Source organism: Planococcus citri, chromosome 5 (assembly GCF_950023065.1).
Source record: "Planococcus citri chromosome 5, ihPlaCitr1.1, whole genome shotgun sequence".
NCBI classification, from domain to species: domain Eukaryota; kingdom Metazoa; phylum Arthropoda; class Insecta; order Hemiptera; family Pseudococcidae; genus Planococcus; species Planococcus citri.
In genome coordinates this window covers 42,234,799-42,255,008 of record NC_088681.1, presented here as the reverse complement: position 1 = coordinate 42,255,008, position 20,210 = coordinate 42,234,799, and the positions used below count along the sequence as shown (strand labels likewise).

Genomic DNA, 20,210 nt, shown 5'->3' with positions numbered 1-20,210 from the left:
TCTCAAATTTTCTAGGGATATTTGTTGTTTCTGCTTTACAATTATTCTAATCACAAAAATGTCGGTTCAACATTTTACCATCAACCATCACGCATCAGTAAAATGAAAATTGTCATGAGGACGAACTTGAATAAAACTTGAACAAATAATGAACTGAACTTCATATTTGAAGAACTTTTTGATGCGTGCGTGTCAATCAATCAATGAATTCTTCATCCACACCCAAATGATTTATGAGTAGGTAGGTAGGTAGGTAGGTAGATAGGTAAGTAAAAACGAAACAACAATCAGATTTTTTTCTTTTTTCCCATCTTTGTTCAAATCAAGGATAACCAATTAGGCAACTAAATACATTCTGAGAGGTTTCCAAAATCAGATCCAACTTTAAAATGTTCATTTTACAATTACCAACGCGAGACTGCAACGCCAAACCAAAACGAAATGAAATCGCTAAAACATGAATTACAGAAACTTCAATTCAATAGGAATTTGAGTATATCTCAATAAGACATCCTATTCCATCATTCATTATTATTCATTTCGCATTTACAGCAGATTATTTCACCAATATAACAAAATATCTCTCTTGTAATAAGAGTTCGATTTTGACTTACCTACCTAACATTAATTTTTATATGAAAGGCTTCAAAATGATATTGTTTAAATCATCAGTTCGAAACTTCGGATTTTATTGTTCGATAATTCTTCATTTCATTCCAATAATAATACTCCTTTGGCTTGAAAAAAGAAAGTTTACGAAGATGGAAGATATCAGGAAATCTTAAACAAACCAATAACGAAACTAGAAACGAAAAAAACTTTAATAAAAAAAATTCATTAACAAAACATGATACGAACTTCATAAAATGATGAGCAAAAAATAGGGACGTTTTTTTCCTTAATATAAATCAGCAGCGCTTACACGAATAAAGATTTAAAATAATAACAGCACAATAATCACATTAAATCTTCAAATTGTAATTAAACTCCTTTCAATTTTTTCTTTCTTAAAAATTATTCTACAAAACACAAATCACAAGTACGTTTTCAAAATCAACACGGTAAAAATAAAAATTTACCGAACTAAAACGAGAACTTAATGAAATTCATCAATTCGTACTTTGGAAGACAATTTGTAATTCTGGAAGACCGGCGAATTGAACAATTTCATCACTTCCGACAATTTCTCACACACGTGGACGTTTTTGAACTGAATAAACGATTCGTACGAAATTATTCCGTACAGAAAGAAAACTTCAAACACAGTCGACATCACTTCTGCGCAAATAAAAAATGTCTAAATTTAGAAAAAAGATTCGTATTTTTTTTACGGACAGGAAAATGCGAATTTCTTACCAAAGGGGATTTTCAACCTCTTCACACATTCGAACACTGAGTTTATGCAAAGAAATTCGAACGATGGCATAGTATCATGAATACTCCTGAAAATTATCCCGTAACAGAATTCTTCGGCGGCATTTCTTTTTTCGTCTTCTGTAAATAAATCAAGGAATGAGATGAAACCACTCGCGAATGTTGATCAACGACTAGGAAGAGTTATAGTTTCAATAAAAACTGGCGCTTACTTTTCCATTTTTGGTGAAAAGAATCACACATTGGTGCTATTACCGAGTCCAATAATTTTTCATGGGGTTCGTTTATTCTTTTGAAACGTGTCTGTCGATAAACGAATAAACACGGTAATTATTCCACTGACGGGTTAATTTTTTTTTCAAGAAAAAGAAAGGTACTTACAGCGATAGCATGAACATCAGCAGGATTCATTTTCAAATGCGTCTCCAACTCTTCACGTTTTGAGATCTACATACAAGCAAACATATATAATAAGGATAAAGTATGTATCTCGTAAATAAAAAAAGAAAACAGATGATTCAGACCTGATGCTGTTTTAGGGTAGACTGGGTTGCGTTATTCTGACAGACAGAGCTCGGATCACTAGACCCGTAGTCACATTTCTGAAAATCGATCATCTCTTGCAAAAATTTAATCATTTTGGACAAGAGATTATACTGTTTGAGTTCTTGCGCCGAAAATTTCGCAGTCTGAGAAAGAAAACAATTGGGAAAAATGTGATTATCGTCATGATTTCAACTCAGTTAGCGAGTTAATACAATGAATAAAACATTTTACCATTTTCAGATCCAAATCGATCGTAAGGATAACCAATAACTCTTCTAAAAGCCCCATAATGTCTTTATCGATAGGATCCAGTGATAATAATTCGATCACCGGACAAATCAATATTTCATGGCCGAACACCGGTGATTTCAGAATATCACAAAGGAACCTAAACAGAAAAATAATCAAATTAAAGCTGGATCATAAAGTAAAATTCGCACAATTTAATTATCAAGTACACTAAGCTATGCTCACCCACAGAAACCAACTACTCTGGAAAGAAGCTCTTTAGGAATCTCTTTCACCTGAAATCAAAACAAATTTGTACTCAGTATCGAAATGAATTTCTTCGGCTTCATACGTCGATTTTTGCTCAAAACTTACCGATTCGATGTTCTTGTGGTATTCTTCGATTTTCAATTTCGTTTGATAACATTTTGTATAAATCACTGTAATCAATTGTTCCTTGAACGTAGTTGACTTTCCGGTATTCTTATCAACGATACTCCAATGCTGTAAAAGTTCGCATAATACGACATATTGTCGTCCACGGATTCCATCTTTTATCGCCTGAGTAAAAATCAAAATGAAATATTTTCCAACATTCGTATTCGACAACAGGAAAGGAAATTATACTCACTCGGTTACAAATCTGGTGCACAACGCCGGCCAATTTCGTATCTCTATTGATAGGCAAACTAGTCAATCTGTGTGTAACTTCGAAGGAAATATCCTGGGGTTCTTTTAATCGATTCAATACGTCGACTGTTGCATCGACAATTTCCTTAAGAACAGAATTCCATCTCAATTAAAACAACTACTGCACAGTTTAGTATTTACGATTTCTTTTTCGATCAAATTAATAAATTACTATTTATACCTTGTGAGATGCCGCAAGTGGGTTTCCATAGTTTAAAATAGCATTCGTAGCCTATAAAATCAAGTATCAGAATTGATTACTTCTCAGAACGGATTTAATGATGCATATCAACTACATTATTAACTTACGGTATCATTAGACTGATTTGTAGGTAACTTTGAATCACTAGCGTTTGATTCGAGTAGGTTGTCCGATGAAGATGACTTGGAATAAGTACTCGGTTCAGTCTGATTCTAAAGTAAGTTTAAATCAGTGCACGTTATAACTTCATTATTCGAATCCTTATTTTAAAATTAATACTTACAATTTCGTCCGACGAGCTTGAACTGTTCAACGATGTATCCAAGTTATTGGAACTGACTGTAGATTTTTCATCCCACACAGATGACTACAAAATAAGAAACACGAGTCAGATACTTAATTCATCTTCAAGCTCAAGAGTAAAATCAATATGAATAATTACCGTAAGATTTCTGATCAGCTCTTTAGTCTCATTTCTAACACGATTTCTACTACGCTTTCTGGACTTTTCAGAAGTCTTCACATCTTTTAGCTGTTTCTGTTGACCTGCGAAATAAAAAATTGAAAAAACGTTGAATCAGTGAACGCGCGAGCTTCCTTTCTTCCTTCGAATTGACGATTTAAAAAAAAAATGCATAATGAAAGTAAAAATTATTACTCTTATAACGCTGAGAATTTCTATTCATGTAATCATCAGCTACTCTTTTCAACATCTCTCGATATTCAATTTCCAACTCATTTTTGGATAGTAATTCAGGAATAAATGATTCAAAAAGTGATTCCTGAAACCGATTTTTTTTTCATTAGACTGACAACGATTAAAGAAATTAATATATTTTCGGTTCTGTTTTTTTACAAACCTCGAAATGAGCATCGTCTTCATTCAAGTGATCGTATATTTCGCAGAACAAATCAATTTTTCGAATTTCAAGTAATTTTCTCATGGCACGTTTCGCATTTATATTGGCAGTATCATTATTCAATCTGTTCACTAAAAGTGAAAAAAATCTACCAAAGCGAAAAAAAAAATACTGGGGTCAGCTACAGATGTTTTCAAATTTTCATTCAAGGTTTTAGAAAATTATACCTGCAGAATCCTTTCAATTGCTCCGTTTTCTTGGTTGCCTTTTTCGGATTCTTGGCGATAGAACTGAACTATTTTTCGAAAAGAAAAACGATATTAATAATCGAAGGATGGACACAATACCAAATCAAGTGGGAAAAAATGCCTTACTTGAGCTGATGGTTCGTCTTTGGATGACGAATTATCTTTTATAAATACAACTTGATGAAAATAGGTATGACAAGCTTTCATCAGCAACATCCAGAATTTCTTTTTTTCAGCCACCAACATCATAATAGGAGTGCAAAGTTTGACGTAAAATTCAAACAAATCAGGATTATTTACCACCTAAAATTATTTAAATTAAAAATTATGAAAAATATAAATTTCATTTGAAAAAAAAATCATAATTCACGAATTAATACCATTTTAATAACACTACTGGCAAGAAACTCTAATTCGGCGGCTCTATTAAAAGGTATATTTTTCATCTGACGTTTAAAGTTCGCCGATGAAAAATTACTCGGAGTTTGTATTTGCAAAATATCGCGAATTGCATCCTGAAAATAGCACAAAATTTTGTTAATATCATAGTCAAGATTTGTAAGGGTAAAATAATTAGTAAGTATGGGTTTTTACTGGGATCTGATCGGGTCTGATGTTGGTCATATCGCTATTAGGAATTCCTGCAGTCAAATCACTCGTGCTGCTGGTTACACTGGAGAATGGGTCAAAGAACGATGATACTTTTCTTTTAGTCAAATCGCTCGTGCTTGTGGTAATTTTGGAAAATGGATCAAAGAACGATGGTACGTTGGGAGCGACCACTTTTTGCTCTACCAATAATAAAAAAGAAACATTTAAAAAAATGTCAATTGAACAAATAAAATAATACCAAATAAACTACAGCTGACAGAATAGTAATCGATTTTAAAATTTTTCACCTGCAACATTCGGTATCTTTTGCTGTAAACTAGCCGAGTCATTTTTCACGTCTTTTGATGCTGGTTTACTTTGCAAAATCGGTTCTTTTTTCACTTCCTGCAAACGAGAGCGTATAATTCAAAATTCTAAAAAATGGCAGCAAAATGATTAGTCAACGTACTTTACTCTGCGAATCATTTTTCACGTGTTCTTTCGACACCGATTCGTTTTCCAAAACGATTTCTTTTTTCACCTCCTGCAAAAGAGTGGATCCATTTCAATAATTTCGAACTAAATTTTAAAAGTTGAAAGCAAAATTATTGTCAGTCTTACTTCGTTTTGATTAGAACTTACATTATTTTGAAAAATCATATTCAGATCGTCAAGCATCAAATGTCCACTCTCGAATAAAGGGCCTACAAATAGACGTACGATTAGTTCGATTAAATGACAGATGAAATACCGCAATATAAATCACTTACTCAAAACAAGTTCTAGCTCGGTAGACATTTGCTGGTTACCAACGGTACTCGAGAAAAGAGAACGAAGCCTGAAACAGATAATGACATTTCATTTCTTGGCAACAAAAGTGAAAGTCGATAGTACAAAATCAAAGTACCCTTTAACAATTTCTTCTTTCGTGATATAATCGTTTTTCATTAAATGGACGACGAATCTACCGCATTTTTCAGCTTTCTCGAGATCACTTTTCATTACGAAATAGATCAATTCGCAAATAGCCTTCGGAATTGTACTCCGTCTCCAAGTATACTTCGATAATTCGAACCAGTGCTTTAAAAATATTAATGTTACGAATTTAAATACGTCAACCACAAAAAAATATTATAAAATCATCACACGTATATTTACAGGCATAATTTCGTCCGGCATCCACTGATCGAAAGCACTTCGCAGCAATTCGTAGGATTCTATGGAACCAAATTGTTTGCGAGAAAGTAACGCAGGTTTGCTACCTGTTGAAAAAAATAAATCGTTTCATTTTAAAATGTAACCAAAAAATGCAGTTGAAAAATTAACACGAAACTGACTCATATTTGGTGCGATGTTTTCAGCAAGGACGGAACTGGTGTTTTTCAACTCGATAGTATTGATGGCGGATTCTTTAATTACAGATTCGTTTAAATTCTGAAATACAAATTTAAATAAACCGGAATCAGTCCAAGGAGGCAAATGTCTAAATTCGGAGCAAACTGTAGCGTTAAAATCCCACATACTTGAGCTGTTTCTTGATCTGCTGTCGCGATATTCGACTCTGGATTCAACGTGGCAGTTTTCGATTCATTTTCCACTAAATTTCTCAATTTTTGCAACATTACCTCTTTTGTTTTCAAATACGAAGGCGTTGCAGTCGCTTTCATTTGTTCGTATATCGAGTTTAGTTGGTCCTTCTGATTTGATGACTGTTGGAAAAAAAAATCGAATCAAAATAACATCATTTTACACGATTTAATTTAGAAAACAACGCTGCCACTTACCAGTTCTAGTTCTGATTTTTCTGCAGTCGTTATGAGCCAATTGAACGTACCTTCCAACCATAAACAGTTTGATGAATTCAATAATTTGGATAGACAATGAATCGTCGTATCCAGAGTCAACATTTCTCGCTTGCATAATTCACTAGTAAATCTGCAATAAACAATAATAACATAATGCAACGTTGTAGGATGATGAAAATGTGCGAGAGATGATTTTTTTTTTATGTTTACCTAGAACGGTTTTGCGACCTTCGTCCACATTTACGTTCCTTTTTTTCTAATGCTTTAATCTGAGCATACCCTGGCTGAAAATATAATAAATATTTTAAAATAACAAGCCTACACGATTATTAGAAATAGGAAAAAAGGTGGCTGGCTATGCAAAAAACGTCTTTCAAATTTTTAGTTTCGATAAATGAAACGACATCGATCACTTACTGGTCTTTCAGAGGATTCCAGTTTATTTCTTTTATCCGCCAAATTCCGTTCTTCTTTTATACCCCGGTCAGCATCTTTCATACATTTACCGTTCAAAAATTGTCTGAACATTTGGTCTTCACCGTTTTTCTCGTCAAATACTGTAATGTTCTGCATTGCATGACACAGCTCAACGTACAGGTAATGATTTTTATATTTCTTGAGAGCCTTTGGAGAATAACAAAACGAAACAATGAAAATATCAACCGATTGGTTTTTATTAATTCAGAATAATCATTTCGTATTTCGTTTTCTCGATATTTCTCGCTCACCTGACAGAAAATTGCATCTACAATACTTTGTAATTTGGGTAAGTCATCGATTGGTAAAGTTGCCATTTTCTCAATAAGCTCGTTCAAATTATCAGTCGTATTCTTATAGTCATATTTTTTTAGCAGTGCAGAGAAGGAAGAGAGTACTTTCTGGAAAAACACAAACATGTTCCACATGAAAATAGATTCGCCGGTGAAAAAGCCTAGTCGGGGGCACGCATAAAGATCTATTGCACCCCCTGCCGATCCTCCGGGACAACTTTTTTTTTCAAAGGGGGAGTCCTAACTCCTAAGGAACATTTCTAGCCGTTGTCCTCAAAACAAAACATGGCCCTACTCACAAAATGGCGGCCATTTTGATTGACAGGTCAGCCGAAATCGCAGATTTTGCGTTCCAACATATAGGACTTGCACGAAAATTTTCAAACCTTACAAAGGTAGATCGAAAGAACAAGCGAAAATTCATCATCTGACAAAATTTCAAATGCTTAAGTGCCTTTTTCGAATTTTGGTGAATTTTTGAAAATCAAATTTAGGTAAAAAATGAGGGGAAAAAATCAAAATCTTACCAAATTGACATAGAACGTTGTTACGACCTGCCAAATCGATAGGAAATCGTTTCAGACTGTTTAGAGTAGTTCTGGAGCTTCCAGCAGATTTTTAAAACTTGAAATTCCAACAAAATTTCATCAAAATGGAGTTGGAAAGACGAAATTTATTCTGCAATCTAATTTCAATACGCTACGAAGTCGACTGCAGGTGGATTTCAAGTCGTTTTGGAGTCTCCAGCGACTTTTAAAATTACTGGAGGCTCCAGTAGATTTCTGAAACTTGGCATTACATTAAATGGAGATGAAAAGCGGAAATTTACTCTGCACTCTATTTTTAGGACTCTCTGAAGACGACTTCAGGTGGGTTCAAGTCATTTTGGAGCCTCCAGCAGATTTTTGAAACTTGAAATTTCAGGGGATCGAACCCACGACTCCCGCATGGCGATCTATCACTCTCATCATACGGCTATCATTGCAGCACAATAAAATCTAACGCAGCTCAAAAGCAGCCGTTTTAATAAAAGTAGCGGATTCTAGCCGGCGACTTTTTACAAGCGAGAACCGGAGAATCGGCGAATAAAAACAGTTGCGATTCGTAGCTCAAAAGCGGCTGCTTAAGTGACGGATTTTATCAAAGTAGCCGCTTCTAGCTGGAATTTTTTCACCAGCAAATTTACTGTCATTTTTGAGCACTTTTCAAAATGGCAGTTTTACTTACAGAAAAAAACCGGCGTTTCGGTTTTGGTGGAAAATGGCAAATCTATTGTTAAGTGGGATAGTTACAATAATCAATTGATAAAGTAAATCAACATAGCATTGAGAGCTGTTCCATCCACACGATTATACGTACTTCATTGTTCGACGAAATATCCGAATTTTGATTTAGTTTGGCTGGTGTTTTGTTATCTCCGAACGAAGAGGTGGAGTCAATATCTGATTCAGGCTCGCCCACTGAATGGTTCTTTAGTTTAAATTCTGAGACAGTTTGTTCTGTACAAACAATTGAATTACAGGAATTAATAACAGGATAATTAATGATAAAAAGTTTCAGAAGACGAAAGTTACCAGTCGTCTCGGATGCATTGGATGTTAAAGTAGCCTGGTTTAAAGGAACATTTTGATTCGTGAAGACGAGACCATCTGCCCACTTTGCGGTCGAAATATCCTGGAATCGTACATTCGTATATTATTCTCATAAAAAATTAAATCTTCGTTGAAAATCGACATGTTATATCGTTTCTCATCAGATTACGTATTCATCAATGTTAAATTATGACTACTCGCATCATAATCAAGAACATAATCATCGAAACTACACATAAAATAAGCTATATACGAATCGAGTACAATTTCAATTTCATTCAGTCACCTCATCGTCGAAGAACGTCTGACTAGAATCGCTTTGTAAGTCAGCATCGGTTCCATCACAAGAAACTAAATGGTCGTCTTTCATCTCTCCTGATTTGAGAGATGATTCTTCATTTATTGATTCATTTGACTCCTGAAAACGAAAATTCAAATGAATTGATGTCAGATCGAGTAAAATTTTGAATTGAATAAAGAACCACTCGTTTCCAAGCTGACCTACCCTAGTATTTGTTTCATGATTTGCCACAGTCTTTGACTCTGGATCCAATTCGACTTGATTACAAACTCCTGTCAAAACTATTTCAATTTTATTGCTAAATTAGTTCCTTCTCAATCAGTAAACTTGGTAATCGAATCAACTTACAGAAATTTTCAAAATCGTCGATTACGTCTCTTGAATCAGGTGAAGTTTCCCATCCATTTTCTTTCAAACTAATCAAATCTCGCAACATGGATTTGATTTCAGTAGGCAAATTGTGTTTCTGGCTCTGACTAAGTTTTAGAATTTTATCAAAACACCAATCCCGTTCCAAGTTTCTATTCCATTCCTGTTAAAAATTCATTTTGTATCAAAATGATCTAATTATACGTAATATTTTCATTTTTCACACTAACATAAGTGACACAACCATACCAGGTTCGATAAATTTTTTCCAATGGTTTTCAGTAAAATGCACAGACATACTAACGATAATGGTTCTTCACGCTTTAATAATTTGTCTATACAACGAAACAGGATTCCAACGGTGCAAGCTTCACAATTGACTAATTCGCCAATGAATCTATAATAAAAAAAGTATTCGTATAAAATTACATAAGACTATAAAAATACACAACAAAGGATATTTTTGAAAACTTTCTCGATTCTTACCGACAAATGATGACAGATCTTCGATTAAATTCAACTTCTCTTTTTTCAAATAATAATTCAAACTGGTGTTTCGCTACCTAAAAACATATCGAATATTTTTAGTTATCAGGCCATTTCATTTCTCAACGACTATATCATTGGCATATCGATACGAAAACGAATTGTTTAAAGAGAGATTCCTACATTATTGGTACAAGATTTGATAATTTTTTGCTGTCTCGTAATCTCCAGTTCTTTATTTTTATTACGTTCGAACTCCTGCTGGCATTTATTGAGTACAATTGATCTAAACGCTTGGTCATTTCTGAAGCACGTTTCGTGGATCGCACGACACAGTTTAGCGTACAGATCGCAATTTTCAGGTTCTTTGATAATCTATAAAATATCAACAGATTAGTTTTGCTAAATTTGCAACTAGCATCTCGTACTTTACTCCATCTTATTTAATAAGCAGGTATTCACTTGAGCGAAAATCAAATCTACAACACCATTCAATGGGGACGAGTTATTCATCCGTAAAGATGCAATTTCTTTAACAGTTTGAACGAAGTTCTCACGCTTAAATTCACTTAAAATACGGGAAAAGCAAACGAGCACCTCCTGAAAAAAATACAAATCACGATCAATGGTTAAAGTAACCCAATATCGTACAAGAAACAATGTTTTGTCATCAAAATGACTAAACGTACTTGATTTTTTTTGGCGACGGTCTCAATTTGCTCAATTGAGATATTCTTCTCACTAAGGTCTTTGTGATCAACATATTTGAGTTTCAGAATAGACTGGTCCTTCGCAACCCATCCACTTTTCTTCAAAATAATCACATCACGAAGCATATTTTTAATTTTTTTTTTCACAGGGGTTTTTAGAATCTCTTCCATTTTCTCGAAACACGATTCGTATTCCTTTTTTTTACACAACGGCTGTAATAAATTCAATTCGTATTAAAACATTATCATCTACCGTGACAAGTTTACAATAATACGCTGAATAATGCTACACGTACTACTTCTTCTTCTAGTTTTTTGCCGGCGATTTCCAACAATACGCATAAACATTCCAACGAACATTTGTCCTTCGCGTCTAATAATTTGGTGACACACCGAAATATCGATCGAGCAACTATTATCCTTTGCTTGTACAATTCACCAATAAATCTGCGATAAAAAATAAAACCGAATCAGAGAATGATGAGACAGTAAAAGCGAATCCTGAACTCTCTCTTCAATATTTACCGACAAATGGCGATCATTTCTCGGTGAAATCCACGTCCCTTTTTGTTCAATAACATCTTCGTTCTTTTTTCTCCCATCCGAGGATATACTTGGTTTCTCAAAATCTCCAACTCTTCATCTTTATTACGTTCGAACTCTCGCTGAGATTTATTGATTAAAAGCATTCTGAATGATATACCGTCACCGCTTGCTTGATTTGGTATTTTTGCGTTCTCCATCGCAGCGCACAGTTCGGCGTACAAATGACAACATTCGGGTTCCTTTATAGCCTATCAAAAGATAACGTAAATGTTTGATTGAATAGCTTTCCTCAATTTAAAATGATCGATTCGTATTTCCCTGCACTCGATATATCTTAACTCACCTGAGCGACAATTAATGCCACAACACCTTGTAATCTGAGTACGCTATCAATAGGCAGAGAAGTAATTTTCTCGATACTCTGTTTAAAATTGCTACGTTGTAAATCACATAGAATTTCAGAAAAGGAAAAGAACAGTTCCTAAAAAATTCACAAATGCAAATCACAATCAACTATTAGTAAATTAAATCAATATTGTACAAAACGCAGATGACTAAATGACAAACAACGTACTCTAGTTTCTTTCGGAAGGTGCACAGGGAGGTTCCAATTTATATTCAAATTGTTCGAATTCTGATTATCTTGTAACGAAAAGGTAACGTGGGTTTTAGACTGCGAGTTAACGTCTGAGCGCGCATTGAGATGAGATTCTACGCTGGTTTGTTCTAAATAAATCACAAAATTAAAAAAGTAGTAAGATTAATAGGAGAACTACTCGTAGGTAGGTTAAAAAAAGACAAAACTTACCAGTCTTTTGGAGAGTATTAGGTACAGCTGCCTTCAATTCAGGAACATTGTGACTAGTAATGACGCTATCGGAGCACTTTTCAGTGGACATATCTTTCTGGAATTTATACATTCGCATATTATAACCAATTTTATAGACTTTTAGGAACAAAATCTACACTTTATAGGTTATGTTGTTTCTCATTAAATAACATATTCATCAATCAATGTAGAATTATGACTACTCGCATCGTAATCAAGGGTATAATCATCGAAAACAACAAATACCAGAGCTAGATAAATAAATTACAATATGTATTTTTGGAAAAATTACCTCATCGTCGATAACCTCTTGACTCAAATCAGTTTGTACGTTTGTTGAAGATGTTCCTTCAACATAATCAACATCGGTGGTTTTCGGCTTAACCAGGTTCTCCGTTCCAAGCAAGTTTTCCAATATAGATTTCATTTCAGGAGACAGATAACACTGTTCATTTTCTAGTAAACTTTGAACTTTGCTGAATAATTTAGCGTACGCTTTCTTGTTTCGATGTAATCGTTCCTATAGATAAAATTATAAAAATGTTCAAGAAATTCGTTTATAAGTCCTGTTCACAGGAAGACATCGATATAAATAATTTAATAAGCACCCAAAAAGTTTTCCCAGCGATGTTTAATAATTCGTACAAGCATTCCAAAGACTTCTCGTCTGCCGAAGTTGACAATTTCTGGACGCAATTGACCACGATTAGAACGTGTAACGCTTGAGCTTTGAATAATTCGGCGATAAATCTGCAAAATAAAACTTTAAAGATCGATCGAAAAATGTGATAACGAAATCCTCCGATACTAACCGACAAATAACGATTAATTTTTGGTGGGATTCATCTGTATTATCCTTCAATTCGCGAGTTTTACTATCGTCGAACAGCTGCTGGCATTTATTAGCTACGAGTGTCTTGAACGCAGTACTCTCAGCTGCATCACCGTTTTCATCAGGCACGCGAACGTTTTTTAAACCACTACACAATTTTGCGTACAATTCACAGCTGTTAGATTTACTGATGACCTAAAAGATTAAACCAATGAAATATAATATCACCATTTAGATGTACAGTTCACGTTAGCTAACGTAAAAACTCACTTGTTCGAATATCAAATCGATAACGAAATTCAATCGAGACGTATCATCAATTGGTAACTCATTTAAAGCTTCGGAAAATGTACTAAAATTATCGTAGGTCAGTTTATCGATAATATGACGAACAGAAACTTCGAACGAGGGAGCTTTGTCGATAAAATCGGATCCCTGAAAAAATCATCATAATAAGAACACTGTATCAAAAATCTAGAATTATCTCGTACGTTGAGAGCTCGTACCTCATTTTCACCATCATTCGATCCGTGAACACATTTGATGAAATGCTCAGAAATGGACAGCCAATCTGTTGAGAGAAAAAAATACAAACATTAGGTACCGAAGAATTAACAACACAAATTACAAGTAATAAAGATAAACTTCAGGTAAATACCACTATATTCGCAAAACGCAGTTGCTAACTCGAATAACTTCTGCCTTTTTTCCTCTTCTATAAATTCTTGCTCGATTTCCTTCGAAGTTTTCGGCAACTCAGGTCTTCTTTTTGGACTCCAATAGTTTTTCTTTAAATCTAATACATCTTGAATCATGAAACGAACACGCGAAGATAATCTAGCCGTTGATGATAATGATTCGAATTTGTTCAGATAGTCCGCCGGAAATTCTCTCTGAAATAAATACAAACAATTAAGTTAATGGGGACTAAGACACCCTGGCAACAAAACTGAAATCAACGTTGATTTATTACAATTTTTTCTTCGTAAAAAAATCCTATCGTAGTTAGAATACAGCAAGCGCATTCTATAGCCATATCTCCATTCGTTTGAAAAAGTTGGTCCAATATTTGAAATATTATTTCCGGATGTATCATGTATACTTTGAAAAGTTCACCAATGAACCTGAAAAAAAGGTAATTAATTGATTATAAAAAATTTAAAAATCCATTTTGAGAAGTATTAGGCCTACAACATAATACTAATAATGACTCACTGGCAATTTCCGACTGAATTTTTCCTGAGTATGTATTCCCTTTGTTCGAGAACTTCGCTGGGTTCGCTCAAACTATTTCGAAAAAACGTTCGACAGTGATCGATTAGATATAAATAGAATGGTGTCCTGATGTCTCGTTCATTTACGACTTGAACATCTCTCAAGAGATCACACAATTCAGCATATAAGGCACAAAATTTCGATTCTTGGATAGCCTATGAACATAACAATAGAAAATTTTAATACTTGCAAATGGTCGAGGGAGAATCTAGACGAAAACTGAATGATTGTGTACTTTAGCATGAATCATTAGCACAATTCGTTGCATTCTATCCGGCGAATCAATCGGTAATTGTTTGATTTTTCCAGATAACGATGGGAAATTATCAGGGGTTAATCTGTTCAAAATAGCAGTAACTGCTTGACAGAATAACTGGAAACATTGATTAATGTTACAGATTAGTAAATGCTCATTTCTGTAGTATTTACTGGTAAGATGAAACGTACCAGTGTTTTCCTGTCATCGTCATTTAATTTGGAAAGCGCCGAATTGAATCGATCCGGTAACCAGATTTCAGGTTTGGGCTCGACTACGGTTACATTTTCAATTTCGTCATTTTCTAAAACAATAAAATTCATTATCATCACGTAATGAACGTAAAACGAACGTGATGAAACACCAGATTCGAAATCGAAATAACGAGAAATCACATTTCATGTATTCTCACTTACCAGGAACATCTTCTAATTTATGTTTAGTTTCACTCGATCCCATTTTGAGATAATTTTAGTCCGAAAATGCAATCAAGTTTGAGATTATTCATCTGAAAAAATGTAAATATCAACACGTGATTTGAATGTGGGCATATGAGTATGTCCAAAGAAAACTCACCCGGTTTGAAAGAACTTGAATACATTCGAATGAGAAATTTTCTTGAGAAGATCACAAGTTTGATTTTGATAAGATCCACAACTATTTAATATACATTTTCAATGAAAAATAATAAAAAGAACACAGAATTTATAACATTATTTTCTAAATTTCGTTGGTTGATCTTCCATGTTTTTTCCTGTTATCAAGAATTGCACTCCCCTCGTACTTCACTGCCTGAAAAAAATTTGAATTTTAGTTCAGAATTTGGCCACTCACAGTGCTGTTTCGAACGACGACGTTCTAGTTCAAAAAGTAATCGCTAAAAGCGCTAGCAAAATTGTGATTTTTTTCAATTTTTTTCTGCAGGTGCCAATTTTTTATCCAAGTGACCTGAGAAAATTTGATAAGGAAAAGTGATAAGCAAATTTTCGAAAAAACACAAATTTAATTTTTCTCATTCAAATTCCGATAAATTCTTTTCAGAATCGTTACTCTAACTCAAATCATGCCAAGATGTCAAAATCCGAGTACGTATTCAATTCGTCCCTCTCAAGTAATATCATATGAACAGAAATCTTGTAAATTTTCACTTCTACAGGGTGAAAATCTATCACGGAGCAGTTGTCTGCAAAGAAACGAAAATTCGCGGAGATGTGACCATAGGATCGATGACCATAGTCCATCCTTGCGCTACAATAATCGCCGAATCCGGTCCCATCGTCATAGGAGATGGTAACATAATCGAAGAGCAAGTCCTCATAATAAACAAGTAATATTCGGTCAACTCGGTCTCCTTCTTGATTCTTCCACTTTGAGAAAATTCTAAAATACTTTTTAAATCAAATTCCAGTGCCAAAAACAGCAGCGGAGATGATCCTCCTACGTTAGTCATCGGTAACAATAACGTATTTGAAGTAGGCTGTAAAGTGGAATCGGCTAGTGTAGGTGATAATAATGTACTCGAATGTAAAAGTAAGCCAACTTATTGAAATACTACAGATAGCTCATTGTACAGCAATGGTTATTACATATTCGTCTCTCATTTTTAGGTTACATTGGACCGATGGTAAATTTAGGAGTAGGCTGCGTTATAGGAGCTGGTTGTCGATTAACTATCCCCGAACAAGTCCCAGATTATACTTTAGTTTATGGTGAAAAATGCACTCGTAAAATGCTATCTGATAAACCTCCTGTAAGTCGAGATTAGTAATAATTCGATTATTTGATGTGTTTCGATATAATAATAATTCTGATTTCTTGAATTATTACAGAATCAAAATCTCCAACGAGATTTTCTCACTAAAATGCTACCAAATTATCATCACTTGAAAAGGTCTCGAAGTACAGCTGTTCCAACTGAACAACAAGCGCCTCAAGAATGATTTTTCTATTGCTTTTTGCTTTCACTGTTATTTATTTTTTTGTACTCAATATATCCAGTATTTTTCTTTAGATTGGTCCATTTTTTTTTTTACCAAATTAGAGAATCTAGATAGTAAAGGGTTGTTCTAATTGAATATCGAAAGTTTGCCAATTTTCACTAGACAAGCGTCTATTCTAGTTTATGGAATCAACAAATGCGACACATTTGATCCGTTCATTCAATTTGGTAATTTTCTTTTCTAAAATATTTCAAACCATTTTATTGATTCTGGTTACTGTTTCAGCTAGCTGACCAAAAAAAAGGATTGGTGGTAATGATTCCAAACAGTTTTAAACCTGGGTTGTGATCTTCAATTGTTACATAAGCCATAAGGTTATGATTCATTTGATTCTCTTTTCAGATTTCATAATTTGTTAGAACAAAAATTCAAACACAAAATCCAAGTAACATAGTATTTATTTGACAATTACAAAAAAAAAAAAAAAAAAAAAATACAAACAAACTAAATTTCATAAAACAAAAATCAGTCCTTAATTTAAAAAAAAAAACAATCATAACAATTCAAGCCGCTTGATGATGATACGTACGAAATTATATACAAATGTTACTTGTGAACAGTTCACTTGGTTTATCTGTAATCAAAAACAAAACGTAGCAATTAGAAAACCGATATTATTAGGAATAGAAATATTAGGTACGTTAACAAGAATTAATTAGTAAATCGACTTGATCAGCATTGAAATCATAATCACAATATTTAAATCAGTGACTCCAGTCAATTATTTCATCATTCAAGACGATTAAGAATCGCACGCAGGAAACTAATTAATAATAATGATCATAAAAAATTCGATCACTGATTTCGATTAACATGATCTCAAATAAAGATCATGTCATCAACATCCAGTGTCAAAATGTCAAATTTGGCACAAGACTCAGCATCGAAGAGATGAATTACTTGTTATGTCCAAGAGACATTCGCAATACAGTACGGTGATATAATAAACTTTGAACATCTCAGTTGACGATTATCATTCACATAATCAGTGACTCCAGTCAAAAGATCATCACAGATAATTTGACGAAATTTCGTATCTAAAGGTCTAAACTTAATCAATCCGCACATCTCAGAAGACAATTATCATTCACATAATCAGTGACTCCAGTCAAAAGATCATCACAGATAATCTGGCGAAATTTCGTATCTAAACTTAACATCAATCCGCACATCTCAGAAGACAGTTATCATTCACATAATCAGTGACTCCAGTCAAAAGTTCATCACAGATAATCTAGCAAAATTACCAAATCAACTCTAAATCAGAGATACTTACGCGAATCACAACGATTATATCGTTCCCGCAATCAAATAAATATGCGAACTGGCGTCCAATCATACAGCAGCGGAATTTCAAACTCGTTTCACGTCCATCAAATTCATTCAAGTAAGTCAGTTAGGACAAACTGTCTGTAAATCGGACAAAAAATCCATTAAAATCGGTTCACTCGTCTTCCACGTGATAAAAACGATCATCAAAATACTTACCAGGATACCAAGAATCCCGAGCAGTTTGGTTGATTGTCACAACCAGAAAAATAACACGTCAGAAAAGACCAAGTCGAGAATACATTCGATGCTTTTGTAGGAGAATTGATACGTGAGGCATCTGCACAGAACACAAAAAAACAAACAATTAGTAAATTTCGCCATAAATACATATTCGATTAATTTTCATATCAGAGACACAGAAAGAGGATTATCCCCTCAGATTAACAATCTGATCAGGGGATGATGACTTCAATTCAACTAGGAGAGAGAGGAGGAATCGAACTAAAATTCAGCTTCATGTTAACATTTTCATATAAAAAAATCTCGACTCACCTGAGAGCGCACGTATCCGCTTCCCCGGTCATTTTTCTGGTACCATGAAAAAGTAAAATCCAGTCCAAGAGTTCGCGACGTCGCGTCGTCCGATATCCGTGAGCAAAATTGAATCTTCATTCGAACGAAATTACAATCACAATAAAGGGCGCGCACGCGAGAGAAAAAAAATTACATACAAAAAAGTTTTCGTCGACAAAAAATCACGATTTATAAAAATACAAATATAAAATAAAATCGTACAAATAAAAAAAAAAGAATTATTTATACATACGAATACACCTTTTTTCTACGTCACACTTCACCGAAACGCTGATAAAATAAATTACAAAACCTTATATTTGATTATCTCGGATAAGGAGAGGGGCAGATAGGTAAGGCAATTATTTTTAAAAGGGGGTTTTCGAGTCGAGTCGAGCAAAAAATCAACTCGAAGATAAAAATTAAATATATATTACACGCATGATCACAATTTAAATAATATATAATATGTATATAAAAGAAGAAAAAATAATGAACCGTCATTTTTTTTTTTATATAATACAACACATACACCATTTCTCCAGGGGTGGCGACCCCCAAAGACTTACAACAGTACAACAATCAAGTCAACAAAGAGTCTGATAACAAAACGCGAGCAAATCACAGCGTTTTTTGAAAAATAACGAAAAAAAAAAATTATTACGTTATTCCAGCCATTGGAGGAAATCGCACCGCAACGATACCTCCGATCGCTGTTTTACAACGTTCGTTAATTTTTTCGATTTTCATTTTTAAAAAAATCCGTATTATAAATATTATACATACATATGCGCGTTGTATTTAAAATAAATATAACATCATCATACGTACATATACGATACTTAAAACCTATGGTAGGAATATATTTATAAATATAGCAAATAAACCTTAAAAAATTAAAAATATTATATACATTATTCGTTAAATAAATTAACCTCTTTTTATTCCTTTAATTAAACAAACGAAACGAAAGAAAAAATGAACTGCGAATTAAACGCAAAACGCAAAAACATTCACCGGATATTTTTTTCTCAAACACAACAATTTTTCAACGAGACCAAAAAATTCGAATAGAAAAAAATTACCCAACAAGAGACGAAAAAAAAATCAAAAGAATTTATAACGCAGAAAAAAAGATCATCGATCATCAGGTCATGTTCTGCCGAGGAAGAGAAATATAATATGAAAAAAAGGAAGATTAAAAATATACAACATAAAAAAAGGGAGAAAAAATAGCGTAGATGTAAAATTTCGAAACCTTAACGACAAAATCAGGAGCAAAAAAATTGCAACGCGATAAAAAAAATTCATCGTAGAATTATCTACATATCGGGTAAAAAAAACTAACGCGCAGCGTAACGATACCGTGCGTACACTCGACCGAGGAGAAAAAAAAATAATTAAAAATTCGATACATGCGTATAAAAAGATCCGTATTATAAATGTTTTAGGAAGTCGTCGATAAACTTTGATGCGAATAGCGAGGGAAACAAATCACGAGAGAAATTAGCACGCGAAATCTACGCAAATCTTTTCTTAATAATATAATTTCATTTCCGGCAAAAAGGATTTTTTTTCTTTTTTTTTTCAACTTTTCTAATAGCACTCGCTTTGTACAAATACATAACATTAGTACGCGTCGTAAATATTCGTATAAGTAAAAAATACATATTTTTTTCATTTTTTTTTTATATCTAATTCATTTTTTAAAATAAACGGATAATTTTTTTCGCGTGTACTTCAGCGCAATTAAAATATATTACATGATAATCAAACTTCCAACAACACCAAAAGCACGCTCATCAACGATTTGCGCTGTCGTCGTTTTGTTGCGTTTCTGCGAAAGAAGAAAATG

General features: G+C 33.7%; 3 protein-coding genes across 8 annotated transcripts in view; 1 reads left to right on the top strand and 2 right to left on the bottom strand.

Annotated features, from left to right (window-relative positions):
* Positions 1-803: 803 nt before the first annotated feature.
* LOC135847373 (uncharacterized) lies at positions 804-15,269 on the bottom strand. Of its 2 annotated transcripts, none has more exons than XM_065366862.1 (58): positions 15,087-15,269; positions 14,927-15,018; positions 14,702-14,814; positions 14,490-14,627; positions 14,195-14,409; positions 13,953-14,103; positions 13,638-13,872; positions 13,486-13,550; positions 13,250-13,414; positions 12,960-13,174; positions 12,756-12,897; positions 12,440-12,667; positions 12,127-12,223; positions 11,893-12,044; positions 11,662-11,799; positions 11,298-11,566; positions 11,069-11,219; positions 10,752-10,985; positions 10,525-10,662; positions 10,246-10,437; positions 10,063-10,139; positions 9,826-9,973; positions 9,556-9,739; positions 9,412-9,488; positions 9,193-9,324; positions 8,889-8,988; positions 8,674-8,813; positions 7,273-7,422; positions 6,962-7,168; positions 6,755-6,828; positions 6,524-6,674; positions 6,263-6,448; positions 6,077-6,173; positions 5,898-6,001; positions 5,647-5,819; positions 5,510-5,577; positions 5,361-5,443; positions 5,209-5,283; positions 5,048-5,144; positions 4,743-4,939; positions 4,529-4,663; positions 4,275-4,451; positions 4,128-4,195; positions 3,901-4,048; positions 3,699-3,822; positions 3,483-3,586; positions 3,324-3,407; positions 3,148-3,252; positions 3,020-3,070; positions 2,780-2,923; positions 2,524-2,709; positions 2,395-2,444; positions 2,152-2,308; positions 1,899-2,063; positions 1,756-1,821; positions 1,587-1,677; positions 1,357-1,494; positions 804-1,278 (listed from the first exon to the last, which is right to left on the bottom strand). In XM_065366862.1, the coding sequence occupies exons 2-58, from the start codon at positions 14,967-14,969 to the stop codon at positions 1,097-1,099; spliced, it is 7,776 nt and encodes a 2,591-aa protein (XP_065222934.1). In that variant the 5' UTR covers positions 14,970-15,018; positions 15,087-15,269; the 3' UTR covers positions 804-1,096. The 2 variants fall into 2 exon arrangements, with proteins under 2 accessions (XP_065222934.1, XP_065222935.1); XM_065366863.1 differs by having other exon boundaries at positions 5,382-5,443.
* A 175-nt stretch (positions 15,270-15,444) lies between these two features.
* Positions 15,445-16,520, top strand: DCTN6-p27 (dynactin subunit 6). Its single transcript, XM_065366869.1, has 5 exons — positions 15,445-15,595; positions 15,667-15,837; positions 15,919-16,040; positions 16,118-16,260; positions 16,340-16,520. The coding sequence occupies exons 1-5, from the start codon at positions 15,582-15,584 to the stop codon at positions 16,448-16,450; spliced, it is 561 nt and encodes a 186-aa protein (XP_065222941.1). The 5' UTR covers positions 15,445-15,581; the 3' UTR covers positions 16,451-16,520.
* Positions 16,521-16,890: 370 nt separating this feature from the next.
* The window catches only part of LOC135847374 (eukaryotic translation initiation factor 4 gamma 3-like), a 78,107-nt gene continuing 74,787 nt past the window's right edge, over positions 16,891-20,210 (bottom strand). For all 5 annotated transcript variants that reach the window (XM_065366864.1, XM_065366865.1, XM_065366866.1 and 2 more), the window contains 4 exons: positions 18,335-20,192; positions 17,999-18,119; positions 17,787-17,920; positions 16,891-17,084 (listed from right to left, as the gene is read on the bottom strand). In XM_065366864.1, coding sequence (XP_065222936.1) covers positions 20,158-20,192 — 35 coding nt within the window. In that variant the 3' untranslated portion in view covers positions 16,891-17,084; positions 17,787-17,920; positions 17,999-18,119; positions 18,335-20,157. The remainder of the gene's footprint in view (positions 17,085-17,786; positions 17,921-17,998; positions 18,120-18,334; positions 20,193-20,210) is intronic.

Bases quoted from the DNA above. Each gene is read 5' to 3' on its own strand.
- LOC135847373 (XM_065366862.1), bottom strand. From the start codon at position 14,969: ATGGGATCGAGTGAAACTAAACATAAATTAGAAGATGTTCCTG. The intron at 9,489-9,555 runs GTAAGTTGATTC...AAATTGAAATAG, and splicing joins CGACGATTTTGAAAATTTCT to TTTTGACAGGAGTTTGTAAT. The intron at 6,174-6,262 runs GTATGTGGGATT...TTTGTATTTCAG, and splicing joins CAGATCAAGAAACAGCTCAA to AATTTAAACGAATCTGTAAT.
- DCTN6-p27 (XM_065366869.1), top strand. The intron at 15,838-15,918 runs GTAATATTCGGT...ATCAAATTCCAG, and splicing joins CAAGTCCTCATAATAAACAA to TGCCAAAAACAGCAGCGGAG. The intron at 16,041-16,117 runs GTAAGCCAACTT...TCTCATTTTTAG, and splicing joins TAATGTACTCGAATGTAAAA to GTTACATTGGACCGATGGTA.